The sequence below is a fragment of the Antechinus flavipes genome, chromosome 4 (assembly GCF_016432865.1).
Source record: "Antechinus flavipes isolate AdamAnt ecotype Samford, QLD, Australia chromosome 4, AdamAnt_v2, whole genome shotgun sequence".
Taxonomy (NCBI): domain Eukaryota; kingdom Metazoa; phylum Chordata; class Mammalia; order Dasyuromorphia; family Dasyuridae; genus Antechinus; species Antechinus flavipes.
Window position 1 is genome coordinate 129,595,317 of NC_067401.1, and position 27,152 is coordinate 129,622,468.

Genomic DNA, 27,152 nt, shown 5'->3' on the forward strand with positions numbered 1-27,152 from the left:
GGGTAGCGGTGGCAGCACCGGTCCCACGGATACGAGGAAGTCGCAAGGGCAGGAGCGCGGTGTCCGGCCTTCAGCCGTCTTACGCTGTGCTTGGCAAACGGATCTCCGGCCGTTAAACGGCCGTCTTGTGGAGCCGCGCGGAGCCTAGCGGAGCGCCAGGGCGCGTGCCCGCCGCCGGAAGCTGCCTCCTCCCCCCGCCTCCTCGCGCGCCCCTGCCGCCCCTCTCCTCTCCCTACACCTCCCGGAACCATGGCCAAGAGCGGAGGCAAGGGGGCCAGCCTGCGCGATAAGCTGGACGGCAACGAGCTGGACCTGAGCCTCGGCGACCTCACCGAGGTGCCCGTCAAGGAGCTGGTCAGTGTGGGCGCTGTCCCCGGTCCGAGCGGCAGCGGGAGTAGGGCCCCAGGAGCCGGGACTGGACACGTGTCATTCGGGGGGGCTTGGATCCTCCCTCGGTGGGGGCACGGAGGCCCCCTCCCAGGCTTTTAGGGCTGTGCCCCTTCTCCAGTCCCGGCCTCAGTTTCCTTTTCTGTAAAATGAGGGGCCGAGGTGCGCTGGGGTTCTCGGGCTCCGACTTAGGGTGATGGCTCCGAGACCTCAGAGGAGGGAGGATCCCGCAGTCTCTCCCTCGGGCCCTGAGGAGCAGGCCTTCCTGGGGATCTGGGTGTGGCTGGCTCTAGGGGACAATTGGGAATTCTGCTCTGCCGGCGGCTACAAGTAGCCTGAGGCATTGCCGGACCGGAAAAGTTGGGCTGAACTGGCCGCTCTGTCAGACTGACCGTCGTTTTCTCAAACCTGGGAGAACGTTAGGACAGGAAAAGACCTTGGGGATCGGGTTATTCATTATTGCAGATAAGGAAGTGTGAAACCCCTGAAAGGGCAGTGACTTGCCCCAAAGGTGGCCATAGCAATATTCGATCTAAAAAAACCTGGGTTTAAATCTTGGTTCTACCACTTGTTAGCATTGTGTTTTTGTGCAAGTCACTTTACGTTTGTAGGCGTCTTGTGCCTTCACTGTAGATGGAGTGGGTTAAGACAGGCTGGGTGACCCCCAGAGTTGCTTTTAACTGTAATATTTTGCAGTTATTTGGTTCCTGTTAGAAGTAAAATGTCATGAATTGGAATTTTTTGTCTCCAGTTTTAATTCAAAGGAGAGACCATTCTCATTTCATCCCCAAACAGGATGGAGTTGGCAAATTGGGCAGGAGTTCTTAATGTTGGTTGGATATTTGGGGAAGATGGGGGTCATAAACTTGGAAGGAAAAACATTATATTTCATTAACTTTTCATGGAAATTTAGAGTTACCTTCAATTTCGAATTTTGAAAACAAAAACAGCTTTATTTTGAGAAGTGGCCTTTTTAGCCTTCACTTGACTATCAAAGGTGTCCAGGCCAAAAAATGTCAAAAATCCCTGCTCTAGCCAGAAGGGGTGGTTCTGAAGACTTTTAAAGATGTATTTCTTATGAATTGTTTCTGAAGTTCTTAAGATCTCTTCTATTATCCAAGTTTTCCTTCATTGTATGCCCTATAGCCACACTTTGCTCTTTCTGTAATTTTATAAATAACTGATGGCTGGTCTCAGTTTTTGTTCTTCTTTTTGAACCCTCTCAGCATTTCATTCTAGTTTCGTTACATTACAACTCCCCTATTCCAGAAAATACTCCAGTAGCACATAGATATCACCAAGTATCCTGACCAAATATGGATTTTACATTTCTCCTCTGCTCCTTTTCTAGGCTGCTCTCCCAAAGGCTACTGTACTGGATCTGTCCTGCAACAAACTGACTTCCTTACCGGTAAGCTCTACAAAGGACTCTGATTCTTCTTGGAGCACCTGGGGGGATGCTTCTTGCTTCAGGCTGGAAGATTTGCTATGAGCATAAATACCTGGGAGAGCCAGTGGCTCCATTCAAATATATGGAGGCTAGTAGTTGGTTTTGGGAGGAGAGATTGATAAGGATAGTCTTTATTTCATTATTTTACTGAATATATGTAATATGTAAGACCCTGTGATATATTCTGCGGAAGTATACAAACAATAAAATATTTTCTGTTTTCATGAAAATAGTGCTTTGGAAGCTTAAAGAAATTTCTAAGAAATTACTTCTGGCTTGGGTGGGGATAGGGATAAAATAGTCAGACTTCTGCCCTAAAAAGCTTACATTCTAATGGAGATGACAAATGGAAGGTTTTAGCTGCAAATTGAGTGAAAAAGTCCCACAGTTCTTAGGGTGCAATGCATATGATAATGCCTCTTTAATGTCCTTTCTACTGGTAAAAATTATTTTGAGATTGAGGAGATGTAATTTGCATTAGTCTTTCCATGGTAGACATGTGGAATTTGGAGAGAATGATAATTTCAGGTGAATTGCACATATGTAAAAACCAGGGAGTCTTAGGCCATGTATAAGAGGAGAGGAGTATGATTTTTGCAAACCATGTGGAGTGTATGTACACCTGTATGTGTGTATATGTATGTGAAGAAAAATCTAAGGAGCTCAGGTGTTTGTGCTTTTATTTCTGGTACTAGAGGCTAACAGTGTAGAAGGAGGGACATTGGGGCCAGCAGAGGGTGTCTCTAAATGATTTATGACTTAAGTCATTAAAGCTCCCAGTTTGAGAATTGGAATAGATTACTAGTTCCTCATTTGGGCAGATTCAGCAGAAGCCATGCATCAAAGCCATTCTTGGGAACTGGTTAAGAAACCAAGAGAAGCAGTAGGGATACTGAAGTTCTGAAAGCTAAGAAACATACTCAAGAGAGAAGTTTGGATTATGTCAAAAGCAGCCATATCTTAAGACACCAAAGTAGAAGCTGTCAGAAGCATGGAGCTTGACATCTACTATGCTTGAATTAGCATATTTGGAAGGCTCTGGGCAGTATTGTAAAGGAGGCTTAATATGGGGGCTCTGGAAAGAAAAGTTGGGTACAACTCAGAGAATATTGAAAGCCAGAAGGAGCTTTGAAGTTGTTGAGTTCTGAAGACTTTTGAGTATTAATTATTTTGTGATTAGAGTTTTATGTTTTTGAAGATTCACCCCCATATGTAAAGGGGGCTTTCTTTTGAAATAGAGAGGCCAGTTAGGGTACTGAAGTGTAATTATTACACCTGAATACTGGCCATGTTAATGAATGGACAAAAGAGATCTTGTGGAGGTAAAAACAGAATTTGGTGATTACAGGTGGCAGATAAAGGAGGAAGGAGTCAAAGATGGTAGATTTTTCAGTCTTTAGAGATGATAACGAAGTCCTGAAGAGAAACAGGTCTTGCAGGGAAATTGACGAATTCCTGAACAAGAGAGGATTGTCATAGAATGGCTTAGGCTGTGGTTGGTTTTTTTTTGTGGCATTAAGATTCAGGGATATGAGATTGAGTGGATAAAGCTCCAGATTAGGAGATAAAAACCTGGGGTTTAGTCCTTGCTTTATCTACAATGTGAGCAAGTCACTCATTCTCTTTTTGCCTCAGATTATCCCTTTGCAAAGTAAGGAAAATATTTCATGCCTCACATCACTGAGAATGGAAACAATTTTGTGAATCGCTTTGAGTTCCTAGGAAGAAGGGTATTTTAGGAACAACATGCTTCCTTGGTGGGGACAGGAAAGGATTATTGGGCCTTGGACTCATCTCTGTGGCCACTAGCTCATCAGCTGCCCAAGTAAGAAACTATAAATTTGAGACTAACCGCTTTTTGTCATCCCATCCAGTCTGTTACCAGTTCCTTTTGCTTTGTCCTTCACAACTCCTCTCAAATCTGCCATTTATCTTCCATTCCTATAAGTGCTAACTTAATTCAGGTCCTGGTTGTCTTTTATCTAGTTAATGCCAGATTTCATGATCACATTTAGCACTGACCTGATTGAAGTAACAAAGTTTTTATTACACGTCTTTTGTATACTTTAATCCTACTTACTAGCCTTTATTAGGTAGGGAAAGAGGAGGAGGAAGACATGAAAAATGTAGTCCTTGCCTTCAAAGCGTACTCTAGCTTAATTGAGAGATAGGACACATACATGTAAAATCACAAAAGAATGAAAAAGACAATTCTAAAAATGTGCTAAAATGGGGCTACAGGGAAATAGGCACCATACTACATTGCTGGTGGCACAATAGGATGTCAAATTTTTTTGGAAGTCAGGATGAAAGTATACAGCAAGAATTACAACACTAATCACTTTTGAACCAGTGATTCCATTGATTTAAAGTTTTATCTTAAAAATACAGTGAAAAGTTAAAAACCTGTTTGTACAAAAATACAGCTTTTTAATTGGCAATGGGCAAAAAATACCTACAATTGGACAATAGCTGAACATCTACAATTAATTTACTGTCAAAGTTGTCTCTCACTTTTTCACTTTCTCAAGACTTCATGATAACTGCTCATTGTATTCTAAGTCAGGATCAGGATTTGGTAGGACTGGAAAGTATTTTAGAAATCAGTCCTCTTATTTTACAGAGAAGGGAACCTAGAAGGGAACAAAGAAGGGAATAGAAACAAAGAAAGTTTTTGTAAGCTGTGGAAAGGACACCAAAAGTATTGATTGTGCCTTGGGAGAAAATTCAGATTGGAAAAATAGGATGATAATTGAAATAACTTTAGGTTTTCCTTGGAGCATTTATGGGATAACTGGCACTGTGTGTGTGTGTTCCCTACACTGTAGTCAAACTTGGTAATTTGCTATTTTCAGAATACTCATCGTGTGCTTAAATTCTTCTTAAATCAAAATTTGTCTGAATCTGTTCTTGAAGAATTCATCTTTTATGAGCACTTTCCCATATTCCCACCAATTTCTCAAATTAGCTATACTCTCTCCCTCCTTTGACCTACTTTATATCACTGTATTTAAACCTTTCTTATAGGACTTAGCATAATCTGCTTTAAATTATAGTTATTAACATACTTGAGGGTGGGATTATTTAAAAAAAAATTATGATATGAACTTAATCATTAACCACCGTGAACACCAGTTTATGAAATTTTTTAAAAGTCCATAGTTTAACACCCTAGTAACAAAATTGCCCTCTTTGTGTCCCCCTTCTGAACTTCTAATGTAATTTTTAAAATGTTTTATTGATGCTTCAGTTTTTGGCACTTCAGTCAGTACTCACTAAATTAGAGGATTGAATTTTGCTTATATTTCCTATTCTCTGCCCTACCTTCACACCATAAATGCTCAGTGAGTATTGATTATTTGAGTCGGAATTCATGAAACTTTTTTTTTTTTTTTTTTACCTTTTCAGGAAATCATTCTTCTGCATATGTAGTTCTTTTGCCACTCTCTTCCCTGTTTAATATCTGTTGGATTATCTATACTTTTGGGACAGTATCTGATGTGCTATTAAATCACAATAGCTGACATTTAGAGTGCTTTTAACTTTATAAAAAATTGACACTACAGCATTTTAATTCTCACTTTATACATGTAAAAAGCATCCTGGAGAGGTTAAGTTACTTGCTCAGGATTACACAGATAATGGTTGTCAGAGGCCAGATTTGAATCCAAATTTTTTCAAATTCCACATTCATGTTTTTTTCCATTATGCTGTTTTAATTTATTGATGATGGTATGGCCTTCATTGATAATATGTGCAAGGATTTGACTAGGTCTGTCATTGAAATCTCTTTTAAGTGTTCTAAATTGTCTTTGGTTTGGGTTCTAGTCTGAGTTCTGTGGATTAACACACCTGGTGAAACTGGACTTGAGTAAAAATCGTTTGCAGCAACTTCCTGCCGACTTTGGTCGTTTGGTTAACCTACAACACTTGGACCTCCTCAACAATAGGCTTGTCACTCTGCCTGTCAGCTTTGCACAACTTAAGGTAACAATTCTCTATAACGCCAAACACTGACCAACATGTTTCACACACTAGTGTGTTTCTGAAGAGATTTTGGCAAGGTCTCTTCTTTCCTGAAAAGGGAATTATTTTACCTGACTGCCTCAGTTGCTTAGAACCCAAATTATTTTCTTCCTTTTATATTTATTTACTTTGGATGAACATGTTTGTGAATTCTGGCTTAATCTATGTCTTTGTCTCCTCTTTAGAACTTGAAATGGCTAGATCTGAAAGATAATCCTTTAGATCCTGTCCTGGCCAAAGTAGCTGGTGATTGCTTGGATGAGAAGCAATGTAAGCAGAGTGCTATCAGGGTAAGTATGTGGCCCCTGTATTTCATCTTTAGGTATTCCCTGGTTCTTGTATTCCCATAGTATTATTGGCATCTCTTAGTTTTTTCTCTCAGATCTTTTTTGTTGATTAAAGCAATGTGTTATATATAGCACTTTGCAAATCTTAAAGTGAAATATCAGTGTTGGTTATTATTTAACTTTAGTGTCTAGATTAGGAGATAACATGTTCTGCCTTTACTAATATGAAAACTAAAAACACCTCCACATGTAACTGTCCGTCAACACACTCTGCAATTGTTACATAAGGCCACCATCATAGGTCAAGGCATTGTGCTCTTCTCATCTCTAAAATCATAGTCTGTTGGAATACACGGGAGAGCTGCTGAAAGAATGGATCTCCTTTTGTGAGAGAATGATACAAGGAGACTGAGAGGCAGTTGCTCTTCTCTGACCTCTCTAACTGAGAGGCTGTTGCATTGTCTCTTTCCTCTTCCCTCTGCCTCCAATTTATCTTGTTCCCAGTCCACAACATCTGTGTCAGTAAAGGCTGCCTTGCAACCCCTTTCTGAAGTTACGATCCATACAGCTATGGAGGCTCTTGGAGCATTGACCTGTCCCTTAACAATAGTTACTGTACTATATTTCTACTTCACAGGCTAGATAGAATGCTATGGTTCGTACCACTTATCTAATTTCTTAATGGTATAACAGGAAAATATCTACTAATCAGTGTTAATTGAACCTACATTTTATAGTGGTAGTTTTAAGTTCCATCATTTCTAATCATTATCTTACATGAACTTCTGTGCTGTGGTTATGGTTAATATGCCTTATAACAGGAATTGAGGGGGTGGTAGTAAATTTAAACACCTAAGAGTCTAGCGTTCCAGAGAATTTGAACTTTGGCTAACTTCTGCTGATGTGCTTGGCTCTTCTCCAGATCTTCCTGTGAAACAAACACCTGTTGTTTGAATAGCCTACTCATGCATTAAGCTGTACTTCCCTTTCAAAGGGTTTTAGACATATTTGAACTTAGCAAGTTTCAGTTCTTTGTCATATAGTTTAGTACTCTTCAAACTCTGGCCCCTGGAACTTGCAAACTGTTTTGAAGAAATTACTTCACTGTATCTGACCTCTTCTGCCTGTTTTTACTGTTTATGGTTAGTTTTGAGATGTCAGGACTCCAAGTCTTGACACATTTCAACACATTTGAAAATAAGTGTCCAATGTTTTGTTTATCATGGTAAAGTATAAGATCCTGCCCAGATATGGCAGCAAAATATGGAAATATTCATTGTATCTTAACATCTTAACAGTTCAGATTTTACTCCCTTGTTTCATAATAGACAGTATCTTCTTTAAAAAGAGGAAAAAAACTCTTCCTCAGCATCTTATGAATTTGGAGCGCCGCTTGTTGCTTTCACATGTCTCAGTTTATCTGAAGCTGATAAGAGCTTTCAGGATGAGGAGTGAAATGGAGCTTTGTTTCAAGTGAATATTTCCTTTGGCCTATATCTTTTTTTTTTCCCCATACTACGTTAATGAATTAATCAAGCATCTTGTCCAGCCATGATTGGTTAGGGTGCAAGGACAGGAATACAATTTTCTACAGGTCTCAAATGCTTAAATGATAAAAGGGCATGTAGAAGTTTGAAAATACTGCTTGTTCAACTCTAGGACTCGTTTAATTTGAGCTAGTATAGTTAATTATAAGAATTAAGAGTTCTTTTTTGTGGTAGCAAAAAATTGGAAACAAAAGTACTTGATAATGGATTAACAAATTGTGGTATGGTAAATGTAAGGAAGAATATTATGTACCTTTAGAAGTAGCAAATAATGGTCAGCTACTTGGTGCAGTGGTTAGAGTATCAGCCCTTAAATCAGGAGAACCTAAGTTCAAATCTGGCCTAAGACATTTAACACTTCCTAGCTGTGTGACCCTGGGCAAGTCACTTAACCCTAATTGCCTCAGCAAAAAAAAGAAAAGGAAAGGGGAAAAAAAAGAAATAGCAAATAGAAATTCAGAGAAGCGTGGGACTTTTGTGAACTGGGGTATGTGTGTATGTATTACACAGTTTGACAGTGCAAATATAACAAAGGAAACTTAACACATTTTAATGACTAAACATGGTCCAAGGAGAGAATTGAGAAAATTTATTTTCTGCTCTTCATCACAAAGGTAAGAGACCATATACTCCATGTCATATGTGGTCAGTGTGTTGGTTTAGTTTTGCTGAACTGCTCTTTTCATATGTAAATACTGTAGTACTGACTCTTTGCAGGTACTGCAACACATGAAAGTCGTTCAGGCTGATCAAGAACGAGAGAAACAAAGAAGGCTGGAGGCTGAGAGAGGTCAGTGCTTATTGTTTTTTAATGAAAAAATACTTAATAAATGCTTATTATGTACTAGTCACTATGTAAGTGCTAGGAATACTACATGTGTGTATGCTAGTAGTGACCAGGGAAGGGAGTTTTGTTGTTCTGGAGAGAGAAGAAATGGGGGAAGAGGCACCAGGAGATTGGTAGCATAGTAGATGATAAGAGCTAGATGGGATGTGAAGGTGAGCATGGTCTGGTACCTTGGACTAGTCACTAAACATAGTTAGCTATGTGCCACCAATCACCAGGGTTGGGCTCTGGGCTAGCTCTCTGAAGATGAATGGATTAACTTTTCTTGGGATTGGGGATATGGATTTTGAAAGTTTCTGATTTTAAGACTGCTTCCAGATTTTTGTCAAGTCAATTTATTGTTAATTATTGATATCTTTAGCAAAAGTGATATTTTCTGGATATCAAAAGCTAGAAAGCAGCAGGGTAAGTAGAAGTAGGTGGATGATTCCTCATCCAATTTATGGAGAATTTTGACAAGTGGTTGTGGGATATATATGTTTTAGCATATAATTACAGGCATTCTCTGGATACATGGACTTTTTAACTTAACTGTTCCTTACATACAGAGTGCTGCTATGATAGGGGATAGGTTCATTCTTCCTTATTGGCAGGACTTTTTGTTTCTGGGGTGGCAGGATTTTGGTAGAGACTTAAAGATTCAATATGCTTCTGTGGATCACCTTGGAATTTAAACATTATTGTTTCTCCAGAATAAAGTGTTCTGTATTCCGGGGAAATGATTGGTTCATGATTTAAGGATTGTCTGTTGAAATACTTTGTACGGTCTCTACATGTTAATTGTAGACCAGAATTGTAGCATAAAAGTTAGCCCTTGTCAAATTTAACTGTTCATTAACTTTACTTTATAAATCATACATCGGAATAAAGGACACCACCATCCAGCCTATCTTTAATTTCACTCCCACTAGATGGAGTTCTTGGAAAATGAGTTAGATAGGTGTGTAGGAAAAACATAAGGGATTTCAGATCATCTGATCCAGTCATCACAATTTACAGAAATCCTGAGGCTTAAGACTTGCTCAACAAGCAAGCATAAAAATGGCTGGGCTAGAATTTAAAAACCTATACTGTTTCCATTATGGCAGTATAGGGGAAAGTAATTATCTCTTGTACTTTTAGAAATAGAGAAAAAGCGAGAGGCCAAGCAGCGAGCCAAGGAAGCCCAAGAACGAGAAGTGAGAAAGAAGGAAAAGGCAGAGGAGAAGGAACGTCGGAGAAAGGAATATGATGCTGTCAAAGCAGCTAATAATAAAAAGGAACAGGAGAAAAAGCCCAAGAAGGAGACACATCAGCCTGCAAGTATGTTATCACAATTTTGCAATGAAAGTGATAGTTCAGAATTGTCTTGTGTGTTCAGTGTTAGGAACTACATCTGTTCAGCTAATGAATTGTAGTTTGGAAATACTATAAGGGTTTTTGCCTTAGGAAATAACATTTTCTCTATGGTAATCCAGACCAATGTGTCCAAATTCTAAATCAGTCTCTGACTTGGTGTATTTTGTGTAGGGAAACTTTCCTTTAGATTACTTTCGCTTTAAAAAGCCAAATGAGGGGAAAGCTGAATCTGTTTCTTTTGAATATGTCCAAGAAACAATCTTAAGCACTTTTCCTGTTACTCCTTTCTAAAATGTGTTACGAATGGACCAGCAGGATGTGATTCTGGTATATTTCTGAACAGGGTGGGGAGGATCTGTCCACTAAAGCCTTCTCTTTTCTAACATGCTTTGTCATTCCAGAGGCCAAGTCTGGTTCCCGCTCTGTGAAGTCTCGCCCTCAAAAGCATTCCTGGTCCTGGGCTTTCTTAAAGCTGCTGCTGATGGTGCTCCTCAGTGCCACAGGAGTTTTAGTTGCCTGTCAGGTGACGGATCTACAGTGGCAGCCTTTCTGCATCAATGTGAACACCATCTATGAGAATGTTGTCCATGGGCTTCGTAGCCATGAAATCCTGCAACGAGTCTTACAGCCAAACTCTCAGCAATAAGTGTGTTACTAGCTTTGGCTGCCTCATCATCTGTGGAACCAGGATTCCTATGGAATTGTCTTCTGCCAGACACTACCTTTTATAGCATTGGACCTATTACTATATCATCCCCAACTGGCAATTAATTGGTACCTGAGACACCCATTTTTATGTCCTAGGAGATCCATGTTAGAACTTGCCTCTGTTCCTTATGCAAGATTCTGTTCCCTGTAGATTTAGAAAACGAGAAGGGGTGGGGGGTGGGGGGGAGCAGTAGCCTGCATGCTTAAAGGAATAAGCTAGAGGGGAGTACGCAAACGTTCCCCTTTTCTAATCCAGGTATCCAAAGCTATGTAAAGGTGAGGCATATTTTTACTAAAAGTCAGCTGTCTCCACATTTATATTTTTGTATGTCACAAATCTATCCATAACTTCCTGGGCCAGGATCTCGCTGACAACAAAAACCAGATCAGGAGGCAACAAATGCAAAACTCACTGTCTGAGATAAAATACCTATTTTTCTTTTGTATCAGACACTAAAGCAATTTGGTAACTCCAAAAATAATGGATTTTTTAAATAGCTGGATTATGGATCTTAGCAACATATAACGTCCAACCCCCTGATTTTGTAGTGGCATAATTTGTGATAGCTTGAATCCAGCTATCCCAATCCAGTGTTGAGAAACTTTTCAGCACATCTATATAAACTCAGGAGCCTAGATAGGAACGTGGCCTGACTTTTAGTACTGAAGGAAGAAATCTTTTACTTCTCAGTGGCAACTTAGAATTAGTTTTTATATTCATGCAGACTTTTGCATTCCTGCCACTTCTAAGAAAACTGGGACCGCCTGAAGGTTTTAAGTACAGGCAGGGCATCCCCATGTCAGAAAAAAACCTTTTATTATTGTTGTATGATGGAGAGCTATTATCTGCAGCATTGGTCATTCTTAATGGAAGTAGATGCTACTTTACTGGAGCTAAGATTTATAAACCAAATTTCTGTTTCCCTGCCTCTTACTAGCATAGCCTTTTAATAAGAGGCATCAGCAATACTGTGCAAAATTAATTTTTTGCATATTAACAAAGCCAGACAGCCAGTTTAAGCTAGACACGGGGTTAATTTTGCTTTAGGTCTTTTTCTCAGGGAGAAAGAAATTATTGCCCCTTGATAATGCTTATTCGCTGGAAAAATAACTGATTTTTAAAAAAAAAGAGACCTCTCCTGGAATAAGAGGAGGATATTACCAATTGCAAGGACAAAACACAAGTATTTTAGCACAGTGATGTGGAATTGCCTACCTGTCAGGGCTTTCCTAGCATTGAGAAAATGATTTTTCGTTCCTATTTTCACTATTTTTATTTGAAACACATGTCATGAGTGGTAGTAGAAAATGACTATAATATTTTTTTCCTTCAGGCACTGGGACCATTTCTATATTTACTTTATTGTATAAGCATATAACTAAGCAAGTATACAGAGTTATACAATGGATCCACCCCTGCCCAACTGATAGGAATTTCCATTCCATGTTGTGACTTTCTAAAAGGTGAGGGGATTGGTTATAGTGAGCAAGCCCACAGACAAACCCACCAAGAGCTTTAACTCCATTTCAATCACAATTGTTAGAATTTCTTAAACTTTATAATGGACTGTTTTTAGGTTTTTATAATTGTTATTAAAATAAGTGTCTTGTGGGATATCTTTGATCCATTTGCATGTAGACTTGACTTTTTGCCTAACTTGATGGTTAAGGAAGAATTTGATAAATTGACAATGGGGAACAGCTCTCTCTAGATTGCCTTCCTGTATTTAGTCATGCTAACTTCCTTCAAGAAGGAGAATGATACTGAACTGGCAGGAACACTGCTTCCACTTATTTCTGTAAGAGGATCCTAGAGTGCTTTCAGCCATCTGTTTTGATTAGGAATCATTCTGAGACATCCAGAGAGAGATCTGGTTGCAAAGTGGTCATCTGAAAATAGATGCGCCTAGAGAGTTCTGGTCCAACCCGGCGAGAAGTAGATGTTATACCCTCCCCTCGGCGCACCTGGATGTCTGCAAGCAGATTGTGACATTCTTGCTCAGATAAACACTTCTGATATGCCTAAAAAAAAAAAAAAAAAATGTCGTCTAAATACCTTTAACAAATTAGCCCTTACCCTCAAGTGGCTGAGAGCTGCAGCTTCTTTTTTTTGGAGGAAAAAGCAGCTCTGTTCACAAGCTGGTTTTTGCCAAGCTACAATTTGAGTAGCTGTCACCCCATTTTACAATGTCACATTAACAAGGTCACATGGATAAAAGTAAAGATTTAAAGTCCTAATTTCTAGTAGAGAATGAGAAATTTCATTTGTGAAGTTAAAAGGTAGGTTGTCAGCCTAAAGGTAATGTCAAACTTAAAATGTAGGATGCTACAATGTATTTGGCTTACTTGTAGGAGGAGCTGAGGTGAGGGATAGGCAGTTACAATTGCATTGGCCATCTCCAAGCTAACTCGGTTTAGCTGCTGAATCTGCCGCCTCCAGACCAGGGCAAGTCCTTTACCAGAGCTGTCCACCTTTACCCCTCCAGCCCAGTCACTCGCCAGACAGAAGGAAAAATTAGTGCAGTCCCGAGATTTCCTACAGGTGATCCAAATGAACATAAAGCTCAAAGGAACAGTACGTAAAAAGCCATCTTCTCTCACCCAGCTCCCAAAATATCAATTTAAATCAACCCCAACAGAACTAATTTCCATAAAGCTCCATGCCCACCATGTGACATCAATATTGAGCTTATTTTAGCACACTAAGTAGCTTTAAAATTTTGTTGTCAAGACACACTGATATAAATGGGCAGGCTAGGACTTGGAAATCTTGCTCTGAAGAGATTTTAATTGTACTGGGGTTGGACTATAGAACTTCAACTACCTCATGGGAAATTTTGTCCAACTCTTCCAAATAAATGATGAAAAGACCGTACTTAGAACATACAAGTGTATTAACAGGGACTTCAGGTTCTTTCCCCAACAAAATCCATCAATATAAGTATTGCTGCTTCAGTATTTGGTATTCTGCTACCAAATAGGGGAATTTTCCATGCATTTTTACTACTGCTGGGCTTATAAGGAAGGAGCATTAAGTCAGCCTGGGCACTATCTTCATCTTCAGTGGTCCTCTAAGAGCACTGGAACCAGGATCATGGGAAAGGGATGTTTTCTTTGAATACAAAAATATGGATAGGCCCAGCCCTAAAGTTTGTCCTTACTATTACTTACTTGAAGGGTGCCTCAGCCACTGCCTTGGTGAACATACAGATGAAGTCAGCCAGCTCCTTCCAGCTCTTTAGGATTCTAATCTGGGCTTCTGTGTGAAGTTGCAGCTCCACCAAAGCCTAGAAAGCACATCAACAATGAAAACCTGGGGTACAGAAAGAAATAAAAACAGTGTAGGCAGCCTATTCTCACTGTCACTTAACATGATTCAGAGATCCTGTTACCTAACCAACGCTCAATATAGGTCCTCAGGAAGTAGAGCTTTCTGTGGCAAAAACTTCCCTTTTTATATACCTTACCAATGAAAATGAGTGCCCACTTGTTATGTGATAAGCTTAGGAAAGAGGCAGCTCTACTTACCATTTCTACTGCTACCCTGGACAGTGTTGGAGTGAATTCTGTGTTATTTGATCTCTTCTGATTTACCTTCCCTCTGGCTTGCTCTCTGTTCACCATGACTCCCCGTTTTTGCCTCCTCGGGGGTTTTGAAGAGCTAATAAGAAAAAGAAAGGATAGCAGCTCTAGGTCTAGTTCTGTTCATTGGGAGTAACTAAGAGGAAACTCCCTACTTTATTGGGTAGAAGAACACCACCAGAGATGCAGCACGTACATTATTGATGAATTTTGGTTAGGCAAAGAATTCCAGTTCCCTGGCCCTTAAAAATTGCCCCAGAGCAAATCCAAACCTAAAATATTTTTCCTGTTCCACGACTGCCAGTGAGAGAGTTTTCCCTAATGTCCTTGTTGTAACCCAAGTTACAAAGCTCTGCAGAGTTTCCTTCTGTTCAGGGTTGTCCTAAGTAAGAGTTAGGAAATGGTAATTAGTGTAATTGCAATGGCGACTTCGGCTGTTCTTAAAGGTATTGCTGTTCTTAGCCAACCTGCTTTGAGTTGGAGATCATTGTCATAAACTCCTTTTCCTGGAGCAGCACCAGAACACTCGGCTCTTCGGTCAAATCTCCTTCTCCAGTCTGTCAAGAGGGAGAGGATAGTGAATATGCAGGATTGGGAAAAGTAGAATGTTGATGTAAGTTTCTGGTAGACTACTTACCCAGAAAAGTATCATCCGTCAAGATTATATATCACATTAAACTAAATATAAAGGCATACATCATGCTTAAATCTGGTGGTTCTAACATCTTAAGTGCACAATGTGCATTCATGTTTTCAATAACAAACACCACTTAAATCTTTGTGGTCTCCCTATACAAATATAATAGCCACTACTTAACGACAGACCCACTTCCCCCCTCCCCCCCAAAGCTTCTGGGCTACTGGTATCAATAGGGAAGCATAGTTCTTGTTTGAATGCTCCCAAGAATTGCCTACAGCTTTGCCAAGTCCTTTAGAACTCAGATCTCCAGGCAGTCAATCACCTCTCTCCTGAATCTCCAAGAGTCCCTCTCAAAATGTGACCCTTGAAAGACAGGATTTTCAGCCTTTACAATGGAGTGAGCAGCTGTCCTAGAAGTAGAATGAGAGGAATGATGCAGCTGTATTAGCTACCTTCTTAGCCTCCTGAAGTTCTAAAATTCTAATATTTTGTCTTCAACCCAAGGTTATGGGGGAAGTCACTATTTTTTCTTTTGAAATGAAATTTCTCCATCTTAGAAATTTTATAAGCTGAACTAGACTCATATACATAAGCTGATTTGCTACAGGACGTGGTACTGCTTGGAATTAGATCTAGATCAGAAACTGATTCTGGAACACCTGGACAGGGAGATTCTGGGAGCTATCTCAATTGATAAGATTGAGGGAGGCCCCATTTTCCACTCCTACAGTGATAATTGTATTTTGTCCCATTTAATGGAAGTGCCAGATTTATAACTTCTAACCATTTCACTACCTGAAGAAAGTATGAAGTATTGCCTTTTGAATGGTTCTTTACATACACCTCATTAATTTTTTTGGTGCCATAACAGTATATGGAAAGTGTGGACTGCCTATGAAATGGAAGTATTGAATTGGTTGGATGAAAAAAAAATTCCCACATATGATGGAGTACAGTCAGTCATATAGAAAATCCCAGGATTCGCATAATTAAAACATTCTATGAACTGACTTTTGAATTTGGGAGCGAGTATAAATAAATGTGTTCAGTCACAAAGTAAGGGAGAAAGGTTTTGGTTTTTTGTTTTTGCATAAGCAACATTATTGTTTCAGAAAGCCCTCCCATTCAGATATTGGAGTAGAGTACCACCTGGTGGACAAATTACAATATATTCCCCCTTCTGGTTAATTGCATGCTTTTTCTACAGGCTAGAAAAAAGCAAAAGAATGAGCCAGGTGTGGATGAATGTAGCTAAAGCAGAACCAGGGAGCCTATACCTGGCACTTATAACATCTGTCATATAAAAAAGAAGCATGGAATAGCAATACTTATACTGTAAGAGACTTGAACATTCTCATATCTGATCATACTCTTCAAATCTCAGTGACTGAACTATAGATCATCACCCAAACTCCATTCCACATACTTTCCACTTCTCCTGATGAGACAGCCTTCTTGGGCGCTCTTCAATCATTCTTCTCAGTGCTGGTCAAGGTAGGGGAGGAGGAATAACTTTTGCCACTTCTAAATTCTCCCACTTCCTCCATCACTCAATGATGTAGCTTTGAGATTCATGCTAGTCATATAAACTATCCCATCAAAATCCTGATAGCTATTGTCTAGTGTCCCTTTTCTCAACGAATTCAAAATCTAGCTTATAATTTCTCTTCAATTCCAATCCTCATACTAGGGGACTTCAACATATATATTCTCTCAATTCCTCAATCTATTCACCTCTCATGAGATACTCTTCTATCTCACCTTAGTCACACACAAAAATGGTCATACGTGTCATCTTGCCATCATCCCCAAATGTACTAAAGATTTTGAAATCCCTTCATCTAGCCAAATCTACTGGCTCTTCAACTGTCTCTCTTCCTTTACATAACCCTACTGTTCACCCACACTGTGACCTTCAATCCTTCTCAGTTCTCTCCCAGGCTATCTCGCCAGCTCTAGCCACTTCTTTTTCTTCTCCCCACCTTTACTCTTTGGTGAACCAATTTAACCTTTCGCTGTCCTCTTGAATCTCTGATTATGCCCAGCCAAGGTTCTTCCTTGGGTCACTCCTATCATTTCTATACAAATGCTGAATGAAGGTGGAGAAAATCACACAACTGTTCTGAATGGATCCATTACAAATTCTTGTTACACAATCTGAACTGGGCCCTCACTGTTGCTAGACAATCCAACTCCCACTCTCCACATTGGTTCTTCTAAACTTTTTTATGGCTCTTGTTTCTCATATTCTCATTTGAGAGGCTTGCTTCATACTTTACAAGAAAACAAACAAACAAACATTAGACATTAGCTCCCTTTTCTCCCTCCTTTTTCATGTCCCATCATTCAGATGCCTTCTGCATCTGCATCTGTAACTCTGTTCTCCTTGACGCCTGTTTCATATGATAAAGTGGCCTTCCTCTTTCTATTACCTCTTCTACTTGTTCAAGCACTTACATTCCATCCTAACTTCTCCAAAAGATTCACCTCTCTGTCATCCCCATTTCTTTCATTTGTTTTAAATCTCTTTCTAATGGTTTATCCTCTACTGTTTCTCCCATTCTAAAAAAAAATACTTCCATACTCGCTATTGTTTTGTTCTCTTTTGCCCTTTTGCCCTCAAAAAAGCTATCTACAATAGATGCCTCCTTCCTTCTTTCATACTGACTTCTCTGATTTCCTTTAACTAAAATCTCACCTTCTACAGCAAAACTTCACTAATCCCCTAATCCCCAGAGAAACTCTTTTGATTATTTTCAATTTATCCTGTATGTAGCTTGCTTTGTATAGATTTGTTGTCTTCCCCCATTAGATTGTAAGCTTTTTGAGGGCAGGAACTGTCTACTACCTTTTGTATCCTCAGTGCTTAATATAGTTCCTGGCATACAATAATAATGTTTATTAATAATATATTTTATAAATGTTTATTGATTCAATGACTGAAGAGGCTGGAAGTTTGATTTCAGTGGCAGATTACAAACAAATCCAGCCAGCAAACAACTTTCATCAAAGTATACCAGCTACTCATTTTTTATATAACATCTTAGAGAATTGACAGAGGCACTGAGAGGGTAATTAAGAGGTTAAGTGACTTACCCCAGGAGAATGTCTGGGGTCATATCAGGTCTACCTGACTCTGAGGCCACTTCTCTGTCTACTGTACCTTTCTGAAAGAGCAGAGGAAGGAAAAGAGGAACAGGAAGCATGATGGACCCAAAACCAGAGAAATAATGTGACAGACTAACTTGAGGGACAAAAGTTATTTATGACAAAGGACTCTGGGAAGAATACAAAAACTTTGGAAAGGCCTTTACCTGAGACACACTGGCTCTCCTCTTCCAAGTAATGCTACATGGAACGGTCTGTGCCTCGACTGTACAATGACACTCCATAGATTGCAGAGCACTGAGGACCTGACCACCACCTTCAAGCTGTAAGAGAGCTGCAGCAAATTGCAAAGTGCACTGTCACAGTAGGGTCAAGAGAATAGGCAATTCAATGTGAAGTGAAGAAAGGCAAAAATACCTGGATCTAATACAACTGTGACATATTTCAGACACTCCTCTGGCTTCTGTGCTTTTAGCATATTGGCCAGTGCTTTCTTCTTCTCTCTCTCCTGCTGTTTCTTCTCAGTTTCCTTCTGTTTTGGGGGGGTTTGGAAGGGACCCTGCCAACCTTTTCCCCTTTCCTTCTGAGTGTATTTGTTTTTTTTCTGGGGAGGAGAAAGCACTGAACTTTCCTCTGTGGCTGATAAATTTCTACTCTGCACTGGGAAGGCAGATGAGAAGGCTGAAAGATGATTGCATGATTCTTCAACAACAATGTCCCTCTCATTCTTTGAAGCATCTTTTACTGAGGAAGAGTTAGAGAGAACAAGGGCCTTTGGAAAAGGCTGTTCTTCCCATTTACCTGCTGTTCCTTCTTTGTGTTGATGGCCCAAAGCACATTTAGTTTGGGAGCTTGAATCATGATGACTTGATTCTTGTGCTTTAGGAAAACTATTTGTTATTTTGTACTGAAGTCTCTGTACCAGAGGAATAAGTTCCCCTTCCTCGTCACTCTCACTACTTAGCACTGTAACTGGCTCTTTGGAGGAAACAGTTCTGGCTGCCTCTTGCACTACTGGTAGTTCTTTTGACCCTGGAGATAAAAAGGAACATTCAGCATCTGAGCTGTGGACCACAACTTGGCTGCTCTTTGTTAAAGATGGCTTCTGTTTCAGAAAGGTAAATGTTGGTAACTCCTCAGAGTCACTCTCACTGGTATCTAGTGGTTTCTTCTTCAAATCCATCATTAAAAGGCCTTTAAGCTTCCCTGCAAAGATACATAATAGTGTCTGATTCATTCACTTATGAGTCAGATCAGTAATAGGATCCCATATACAACTTTGTATATGAACTTTTGAACACAGAACTTTCCTTGCAATCAACCTGAGAAACTGGGTAATACTAGTACTATTAGCCCCCATTTTACAGATAAGGAAACAGACTCGAGAAAGTTGAAATAACTTTCCTCACATTCATATAAGTTGTAAAACCATTCTGGATGTAAATCTCTCTCTCTCTCTCTCTCTTTTTTTGCTGAGGTGCAATTGGGTTTAAATGACTTGCTCTGAATCATATAGCTAGGAAGTGTTAAGTGTTAAGTGTTTGAAGCCAGATTTGAACTCAGCTCCTCCTGACTTCAGGATTGGTGCTCTATCCACTGCACTATCTAGCTGTCCCTAAATCACGTTTTACTAAATTAAATGAACCTCTTCTAATCATGGAAAATATTGGAAACCACAATTTAATGAGAAGGGGTAAGAAAGATACCTGTCCTATAGACATTTTTTTCCCCTGAAGAGCTCGTGAGCATCAGGGGAAGGCCATAATGGAAGCCTTAAAGAATGAATGAATGTGGTATAATGGAATGAGCACTCAACTTGGACGCCACCAGACTTGGGTTTAAATTTTGATCTTGTTACTATCTCCATCATTTTCGGTAAGTTATTTCACCTTCCAATTTTAAATCCTATCATTTTTGGCTTAGTGTTAATTTGTTTTATTTAAACATGACGTCATGACAGGTTATTTAGAAGTGACAATGATATTTAAAAAGTATTAACATAAATTTTTTTTTAATCCTGTAATTTTATGAGGTCATCATGAGGAGCAAAGCAGCAGTAGACATCAAACAGGTGAGATGGGAAGTTAGGCTGACATCATGCAGACTTGGTTTCAAGTCCCAATTTGGCTGTGCCATCTTGGGCAAGTTAGTATAGCTGAGTTTCCTCATTTGTTAAATGAAAGCCACTGGAGACTTTGAGATGCTGTTCATAATTTAGGCCTCAAAGAGATCTGAAAAACTATCAAATCAAAACTCTCTATTCAGAGGGAGAAAAATGACTGGCCCAGGATCTCATAATAATTAAATATCTGAAAAAGCACTGAGTACACAACATCCTGACTCCCACTAAGTCGAGTACCTTGTCCACCAAAGTCAGGCTGCTTCTTACTTGGAACCTAGTGCTCTTTTCAAGATGCAAGTGGAATTCCAGTGGAAAGGGATTACTGGATTTGGAATTACTGCACTCCATCAAGAACTAATGCTTCATGAGATGAACCAAATCAGTTCTATTGGAGCAGTAATGAACTGAACCAGCTACACCCAGGGAAAGAACTCTGGGAGATGACTAAGAACGGTTACATTGAATTCCCAATCCCTCTATTTTTGTCTGCCTGCATGTTTGATTTCCTTCACAGGCTTATTGTACAATATTTCAGAGTCCGATTCTTTTTGTACAGCAAAGTAACGGTTTGGTCATGTATACTTATTGTGTATTTAATTTATACTTTAATATATTTAACATGTATTGGTCATCCTACCATCTAGGGGAAGGAAGGAAAAAAATTAGAACAAAAGGTTTGGCAATTGTCAATGCTGTAAAATTACCCATGCATATAACTTGTAAATAAAAAAGCTATTAAAATTAAAAAAAAAAAAAAGAAGTAATGCTTCTCTGAAGAAATGGACTACTCAGGAAGTCAACCTACTGCCAAAAGTCTCCTTTACCAGGCACAGAACGAAGCCACCCTGCCACCCCATGCTCTCCTCACGATGCTTGCGCTTTGCTCTTTAGAGCCATCTTCCAATGTGCCTGACAATACCTTCCTTCCTTTTTTCCTGCACTGCGCAAATTTATGGCTGCGTATAGCATTCCTCCCTCTCCTTCCACCCTCAATTGGGGACAACTAGCCTTCTCTCCATTTCTAACTCCCAACGTTTAATCTCCCGACTCCGTGCCTTGTCATCCCTCCTTGGGATCCCTCCTTACCTCAGAGTCCTTCCTTTAAAACGTAGTTCAAGCATCATATTTTGCAAGATTCCCACCCAACAACTAGTACCTTCCCTCCTAAAAGAGTTTGTACTTAAATACTTTGTATCGCTAATTAAATCGACCAAACATGTATTTATTATGCTGCATATATCCATAACGTTCTTGCTGTCTCCTCCGTCAGTGTAAGCTTTTTCTGAACAGGGACCCCCAGCGCTGAGGCAGGTACCCCGCACGTAGTAGGCGCTTCATAATTTTATTTGCTTGTTTTGTTGGTTTTAAAACGTTAGTTTTTTAAAGACATCTCTCGCTGGCTTCTCCCAGAGACGGGACTTCCTCACTCTGACTACCCTCAGTACAGCTGGGGAGGTTTCGTGTCGCCTTAGTTCTCCTCCCTTCCTGGGAATAGCGAGGGGTGGGGGGGAATTGGGGCTGTGCATAAGAGAACAAAGTTCCCCGCTCACCTGAAGGGTCTCTGGACTCCGCACGCGCGCAGACGTTTCAAAAGTTCCGAAATATCGCGAGACCCGGAAACACCGCTACCGGAAGCGGAAGTGGAAGATTTTGCGGCCGGTGGCGTTTAGAGAGTAGCCATGGCAGCGTCGGCTCTGCTGGCGTTGCTGGCGCAGAAAACGGGCCCCGTTTTGGCGAGGGGAGCGGGTAATTTGCTTTGGCTCACCTCCTGGGGAAGGGGCTAATGGGGTTGCTGTAGAGGTCATGCCTTACGAGGACCACTGCATGGGTTGAGGAAGCCGGGATTAACGCAGGCCACGTCACCCTCCTCACTTTAGGAAGGACGCGCTCACGGGTCACGTGATTAATGGGAGAGAACCCCTGCCCTAGTGGCCCTCCGTTCCCGACTCCCTTCTGGTGGGGGGGCGGGGCTTGCGTAGCATCGAGATTTGAGGGAGGCGTTCCTGATTTCCTCACCCCGTGAGCTCTTCTGTACTGCTGTGTTGTATGGCTGCCGGGCCGCGTGTGGAGCGGTGTGTGCAGTGTGGGGTGCAGAACACTGAGTACAGTCTACAGGGAGAGGGAGAATAGTGGAGATAATTGCCATGTCAGGGTCAGCTGAAAAAGCGGGTGATGTTGGGTCCAAGAGAAGACTTAGTGGGAAGAATCCCTGGCTTTTATTGCAGAGTATGTGCCGCATACAGCACCGACTGTTTTGCCTTTTTATTTTTATATATCCAGGGTGGAGCACAGTGCTTTGCCTAGAGTAAGCATGCTGGGTAAGATGCAAAGTTTGGATAAGGCACAGAAGGTTATGTTTTCAGTACTTAATGGGTTCTCTAGTTACCAAATGAAATGCAGATTGTACAAGGTAGTCTAGAGTGTAGTCTAAGTGGGATTCACTGAGGGAAATAGGAAGAGCCTTCTTCTGGGAGATACTATTTGAGTTAGATTTGAAACGATTGTTCTGTAGGTTTGAATTTTTTTTTTTAAAGGGGCTTCCTATATCAGTGCATATTGGCATATTTTCCGCAATTTATGACCTATAACACCTAGCAGTTAAGTGACTTGCCTGGACTCACACAGTCAGTAAGCCTCAGAGGTGGAACTTGAACCCAGGTCTCTTTCTGATTTCTGATTGCACAATAGAATTCTTGACCCATTATCTCATTTCCCTAAGTTAAAGGACATTATAAGCTAAAGGAAGGCATCAAGTTGGGTAGATCCAGAGTTTGGGGAAATGGGGCCAATATGTGTTTGGCTGTAATAACAAGAGTTTGACTCCCACTGGTTATGTGATAAAGCTGGAAAGATAGGCTGTGTCGAGATAGTGGGGTATCTTGAATACTAAGCAAAGTAGTTTGTAGTCCTGTAGAACAACGTAGTTAAAGCAGACCAGTTGACTGAAGACTAGACATTATAAGGAAACAAGTTAGTTGTCATATAACATAGCATAAAGGATTTTCTTGTAGAACTTTAGAACAGTTTTCTTCTAAGTGGAACTGTTTTGTGAAGTAAATTCATTGTCCCTGGAAATATTCAAGCAGAGGCTTGTGAGATGGATTATATAAAAGACATTCCTACGTTTAGATTAGATCTCTAAAGTCCTTTCTAGATTTTAAGATTTCATAATTTTGCCTAGCAGAAATTCTCCATGCCTCACTATCTCACATCTCTGTCTTTATAACCCCTCTCTGGTAAATAGCTCATTTATCCCTGAGGCCTTACTGGGTTTTGGTTACATAATATATACCTCTGTCTTTGGAAACAGCACTGGAATTAAAAACAGGACCCTGGGTTTAACATGCTGGCTTACCTTGGGTATATCAATTAAATTCTGTAGCATCAAGAAGTTAAATTAGATAACTTCTAAAGCAGGAGTTCACAGTCAAAGGTTCAAAAAATGTTTTGCTGACTCTATTTCATTAGAATTGGCTTCTTTTGTAACAATGTATTTTTCTCTTTTTAAAAATATTATTCTTAGAAGGAACCCATAGATTTCACTAGATTTCTGGAATCCTTTATAGAAAAAGGATTAATTAACCCCTGTTCTAGAGAGATTCATAGAAGCATAGATCTAAAAAAGGGCCTTAGAGCTTTCTAGCCCAATCCCTTATCTTAGATAAAAGGAAACCATGGTCCAGAAAAGTCATAGGATCATAGGATCCAGTACTGAAAGGAACCTTGCAGGGGTCTTCAAACTATGGCCCATGGGCCAGATGCTGCAGCTGAGGACGATTATCCCCCTCACCCAGGGCTATGAATTTTCTTCATTTAAAGGCCCACAAAACAAAGTTTTTATTTTTACTATAGTCCAGCCCTCCAACAGTCTGAGGGACAGTGAACTGGCCCCCTATTTAAAAAGTTTGAGGACCCCTGTAAGACTTGAGCATCATTTTTCAACATTGACCCTAGGAAAGGAAAGAAAAATAAATAAATAAAAACTTTGACCAGACTGTTGAGGGAAATTATCAACAAGGTTCAGAAGCACTGTTTCAGGGTAGAGTTCACTCCTTAAACTATGTTTTATTCAAGATGCGGCCAAGGGTTCTTTATTCTGTAAAACTTGGTTTATACCAAAACAGTTTGGGAGAGCTTGGCATGTAGACCAGCTTAATGGCTGCAGACTGAACTAAGTGATCTAATTCTTTTCTGTCATAGACAACTTGATCCTAAAGAGAGCTCCTTATGTCATTGAGATTCTAAAGACTTAGGCACCTGAAGATTCCCATATCTTCTGCCTGCAGTTTCTAAATGTCTTTAATACTACAAATATTTTGGCTAATAGGGAAAGAGATTTTATATGATTTTATATGTATATCACAAATTGCCTTAAGGAAGAGAGAAAGGAGGAAGGGAGAAGAATTTGGAACTCAAAATTTTAAAAAATGAAAGTTAAAAGTTGTTTTTATATGTAATTTAAAAAAAAAGACTACATATGATTCTAAATAATCAGTGTCTCTAGGGACCCTGAGGTAATGATTACCAACATTGAGTTTGTGATATAAAGAGGTCTATATTCAGAGTGCTGCAAAATTTACAAAACAAATTATTTTAAATTAATTTTTTTATTTTAAAAATAATTGTCAGCACTTGTGATGGTGGTGGGAAGAGTCACAAAGTCAAGCTACTCCAAAAAGATTAGGAATTCCTATATTAGATGTTGTGAGAGGGAAGGGCCCAAGGACATATCAGTTTAAAATAGCCAAGAGCTAGAGGTGAGGGCTCCTTTAGACAAGGCTACACTTTTTAGCTTAAAAAGTAATTAATTTGTTTTTGTGTGTGTTTTGTAGGGTTTTCTAGATGGATGGTTCAATGGAACCAAAGTGGGTAGCTCTGTGGGTGTCCTGTTGGCACTGTTGTCTCTCTTTCCTCATTCTCAAATAGTCTGTGTTCTACCTTGACAGGATTGGATGTACCCAGAGTACAGGGTGTTTATTTTCTTTTTCTTTCTGTTTATAGACTCCCTTTAGTGTTTATACTCCAGACAATATAAGGAATTGGTTGTCTACTGTCCAGGAACAGCCAAGGGCCACAGGACACTCCCTGAAAACTAACACATTTGGTGCCATTTCTGGACCTCCTAACAGACTACTATTCCACCTACTGCTCCTTCTCAACACTGTAAATGCCTTCTTTGAGACATGGTTTCTCAAGGGACGGTTGATCTGTCTGGGTTGCTCTCCCCCTGAATAACATTTCTTGTCATCTCTCTACAGTTACTGCAGGGCTGTCTCCCCCTCAGGTCATGGTTGCCTCCGTTAGATACGCATCCAAGAAGACTGGAGGTAGCTCAAAAAATCTTGGCGGGAAGTCACCAGGCAAACACTATGGCATCAAGAAATTGGAGGGTGAGTGTGTATTTCAGGGTGGTCCCCTCTCTACTCATCCTCTTGTTTTTCTGAAGGAGAATGATGAAAGCCCCATGCTTTGTACTATGAGCCTAGCACATGAGGGTCCTCTTTGGAGCCTGCCTTTGGACAAGGCATGGAGAGTCAGTGCCATGACTGCAGAAGGAAATTCTCCATGTGAGTGATTTCAAGTCACTTCAACTTTTATATAAATACCACTCTGTGGCAGGTTCAGAAGCTGAGTTAAAACACTTAGGTCATGATGTAAGAATTCATCATTGTTCCTTTGGAGTCTGAATTAATGCCTCTTGTAACTATTCTTCCTAATGGTTCAATGTTTCAGGACTCCCTACTGAAATCTTTCTCTGTTTTAGGTCAATATGTTCATGCTGGTAACATCATTGGAACTCAGCGTCAGTTCCGCTGGCATCCAGGAGCTCATGTGAGTTTCCCTTTGGTTCTCTCCGTTTGTCCATAGGACCTGCTTTCCTTACTTGAGTTCAGAGTTTACCCCTGGTTAGTTTTCCTGTATGAAGTAGGTTTTCCTATACTTAGGCAAAGATATTGTTGAAGGAGGAGAAATTGACTGTCTTTTGAGAATTAGCACCTCCCTGGAACCTTTTATTTTCCATGGTAATTGAACATGCTTTACAAACCTAGCCCTTAGAGGTGCTCACTTTCTCCATCTGTCACATTATTGGAGACATTATAGAATCATTGGCAAGGCAGTAGAAGGCAAAAAAGTTCAGGCATTAGAAAACAGAACCTGAAATTGAACTACCTAATTTTCTAGTATCTCCCCATTCTCATCCTAGAGTCTGCTTCCAGTGAATAGAATCATTATGGAAGGTATTCCCTAAAGCCCCAGGATTTTTTCATTTGTCCAGAGATATCCTAGCTATTCGGCTGATAAGGTTTTATGTGTTCCAGGTAGGACTGGGTAAGAACAAGTGTCTATATGCCCTAGAAGAGGGCACTGTCCGCTACACAAAGGAAGTATATGTGCCCAGCCCCAGCAGTCCTGAAGGTATAGACTTGGTCACCCAACTGCCCAAGGGTGCTGTGCTCTACAAGACTTTTGTCCATGTTGTTCCTGCCAAGCCTGTGGGCACTTTCAAATTGGTGGCTATGCTCTGAGCCTTTTGACCATGTCATTGGTTGAAAATAAAGTCATAATGCCAGGAGGAGATCACGCTAGATGCCAAGGAATCAGGGTGGAAACAAGTCTCCCTGAGAAAGTGAGTTTGGTTGACTGCAAACACAGAAGAGACTATGTGAAACAACCAGCCAAGGAGTAATGAGGATGGATATATTTGAGATCCAAAATAAAATGAATTCAAACCATGAGTTCATATCATTTGAAAAATAAATCTGAGCAAGCTGGGATGGACAGAAGACTTTAATTCTCAGGTAGTGAGTAATGGAACCATTGAGTTCCTTACCATACCCCAATTTCACAAAGTGGACCTAGAAATGCCCTCTTTTCTCTTCATTTTTTTCCTGGCTTCTTATCTGAAAGAGTATGGCAGAAGAAGCAGGTAAAAGTCCAAAGAATGTAAATCATTGGTTTGTGCTGATTGAAGTTTTGGTTTTCAAGGGAATGCTGGACCTTCCAATTTATTTTGGTGAACTAGATAACACCAAATCTATCACACTGAATGTTTCAGACACATTCCTTTCGTACCTTTGTCTAACATTGTAAGTGGCAGCAAGGAAAATG

The 27,152-nt window shown here is 40.1% G+C and overlaps 3 protein-coding genes across 4 annotated transcripts; 2 read left to right on the forward strand and 1 right to left on the reverse strand.

Moving 5' to 3' along the window:
• LRRC59 (leucine rich repeat containing 59) lies at positions 1-12,214 on the forward strand. Its single transcript, XM_051994327.1, has 7 exons — positions 1-354; positions 1,739-1,798; positions 5,666-5,824; positions 6,049-6,153; positions 8,415-8,487; positions 9,667-9,846; positions 10,284-12,214. The coding sequence occupies exons 1-7, from the start codon at positions 250-252 to the stop codon at positions 10,526-10,528; spliced, it is 927 nt and encodes a 308-aa protein (XP_051850287.1). The 5' UTR covers positions 1-249; the 3' UTR covers positions 10,529-12,214.
• EME1 (essential meiotic structure-specific endonuclease 1) lies at positions 11,714-21,688 on the reverse strand. 2 transcript variants are annotated; one of them, XM_051994326.1, is made up of 9 exons: positions 21,593-21,688; positions 18,338-19,126; positions 18,127-18,254; positions 14,640-14,729; positions 14,445-14,554; positions 14,119-14,251; positions 13,762-13,877; positions 12,937-13,126; positions 11,714-12,612 (listed from the first exon to the last, which is right to left on the reverse strand). In XM_051994326.1, exons 2-9 carry the CDS (start codon positions 19,104-19,106, stop codon positions 12,436-12,438), a joined length of 1,713 nt encoding a protein of 570 aa, XP_051850286.1. In that variant the 5' UTR covers positions 19,107-19,126; positions 21,593-21,688; the 3' UTR covers positions 11,714-12,435. The 2 variants fall into 2 exon arrangements, with proteins under 2 accessions (XP_051850286.1, XP_051850285.1); XM_051994325.1 differs by lacking the exon at positions 21,593-21,688 and having other exon boundaries at positions 18,338-21,208.
• Positions 21,671-26,779, forward strand: MRPL27 (mitochondrial ribosomal protein L27). Its single transcript, XM_051994328.1, has 4 exons — positions 21,671-21,788; positions 25,301-25,432; positions 25,807-25,874; positions 26,363-26,779. Exons 1-4 carry the CDS (start codon positions 21,722-21,724, stop codon positions 26,567-26,569), a joined length of 474 nt encoding a protein of 157 aa, XP_051850288.1. The 5' UTR covers positions 21,671-21,721; the 3' UTR covers positions 26,570-26,779.
• Positions 26,780-27,152: the final 373 nt, after the last annotated feature.

Bases quoted from the DNA above. Each gene is read 5' to 3' on its own strand.
- LRRC59 (XM_051994327.1), top strand. From the start codon at position 250: ATGGCCAAGAGCGGAGGCAAGGGGGCCAGCCTGCGCGATAAGCTGGAC. The intron at 1,799-5,665 runs GTAAGCTCTACA...TTTGGGTTCTAG, and splicing joins ACAAACTGACTTCCTTACCG to TCTGAGTTCTGTGGATTAAC. The intron at 9,847-10,283 runs GTATGTTATCAC...TTGTCATTCCAG, and splicing joins GGAGACACATCAGCCTGCAA to AGGCCAAGTCTGGTTCCCGC.
- EME1 (XM_051994325.1), bottom strand. From the start codon at position 19,157: ATGAATCAGACACTATTATGTATCTTTGCAGGGAAGCTTAAAGGCCTT. The intron at 14,555-14,639 runs GTTGGCTAAGAA...ACTCTTACTTAG, and splicing joins TGATCTCCAACTCAAAGCAG to GACAACCCTGAACAGAAGGA. The intron at 13,878-14,118 runs GTAAGTAGAGCT...TGTGCTTTCTAG, and splicing joins CCAGGGTAGCAGTAGAAATG to GCTTTGGTGGAGCTGCAACT.
- MRPL27 (XM_051994328.1), top strand. From the start codon at position 21,722: ATGGCAGCGTCGGCTCTGCTGGCGTTGCTGGCGCAGAAAACGGGCCCC. The intron at 21,789-25,300 runs GTAATTTGCTTT...ATCTCTCTACAG, and splicing joins CGTTTTGGCGAGGGGAGCGG to TTACTGCAGGGCTGTCTCCC. The intron at 25,433-25,806 runs GTGAGTGTGTAT...TCTCTGTTTTAG, and splicing joins TGGCATCAAGAAATTGGAGG to GTCAATATGTTCATGCTGGT.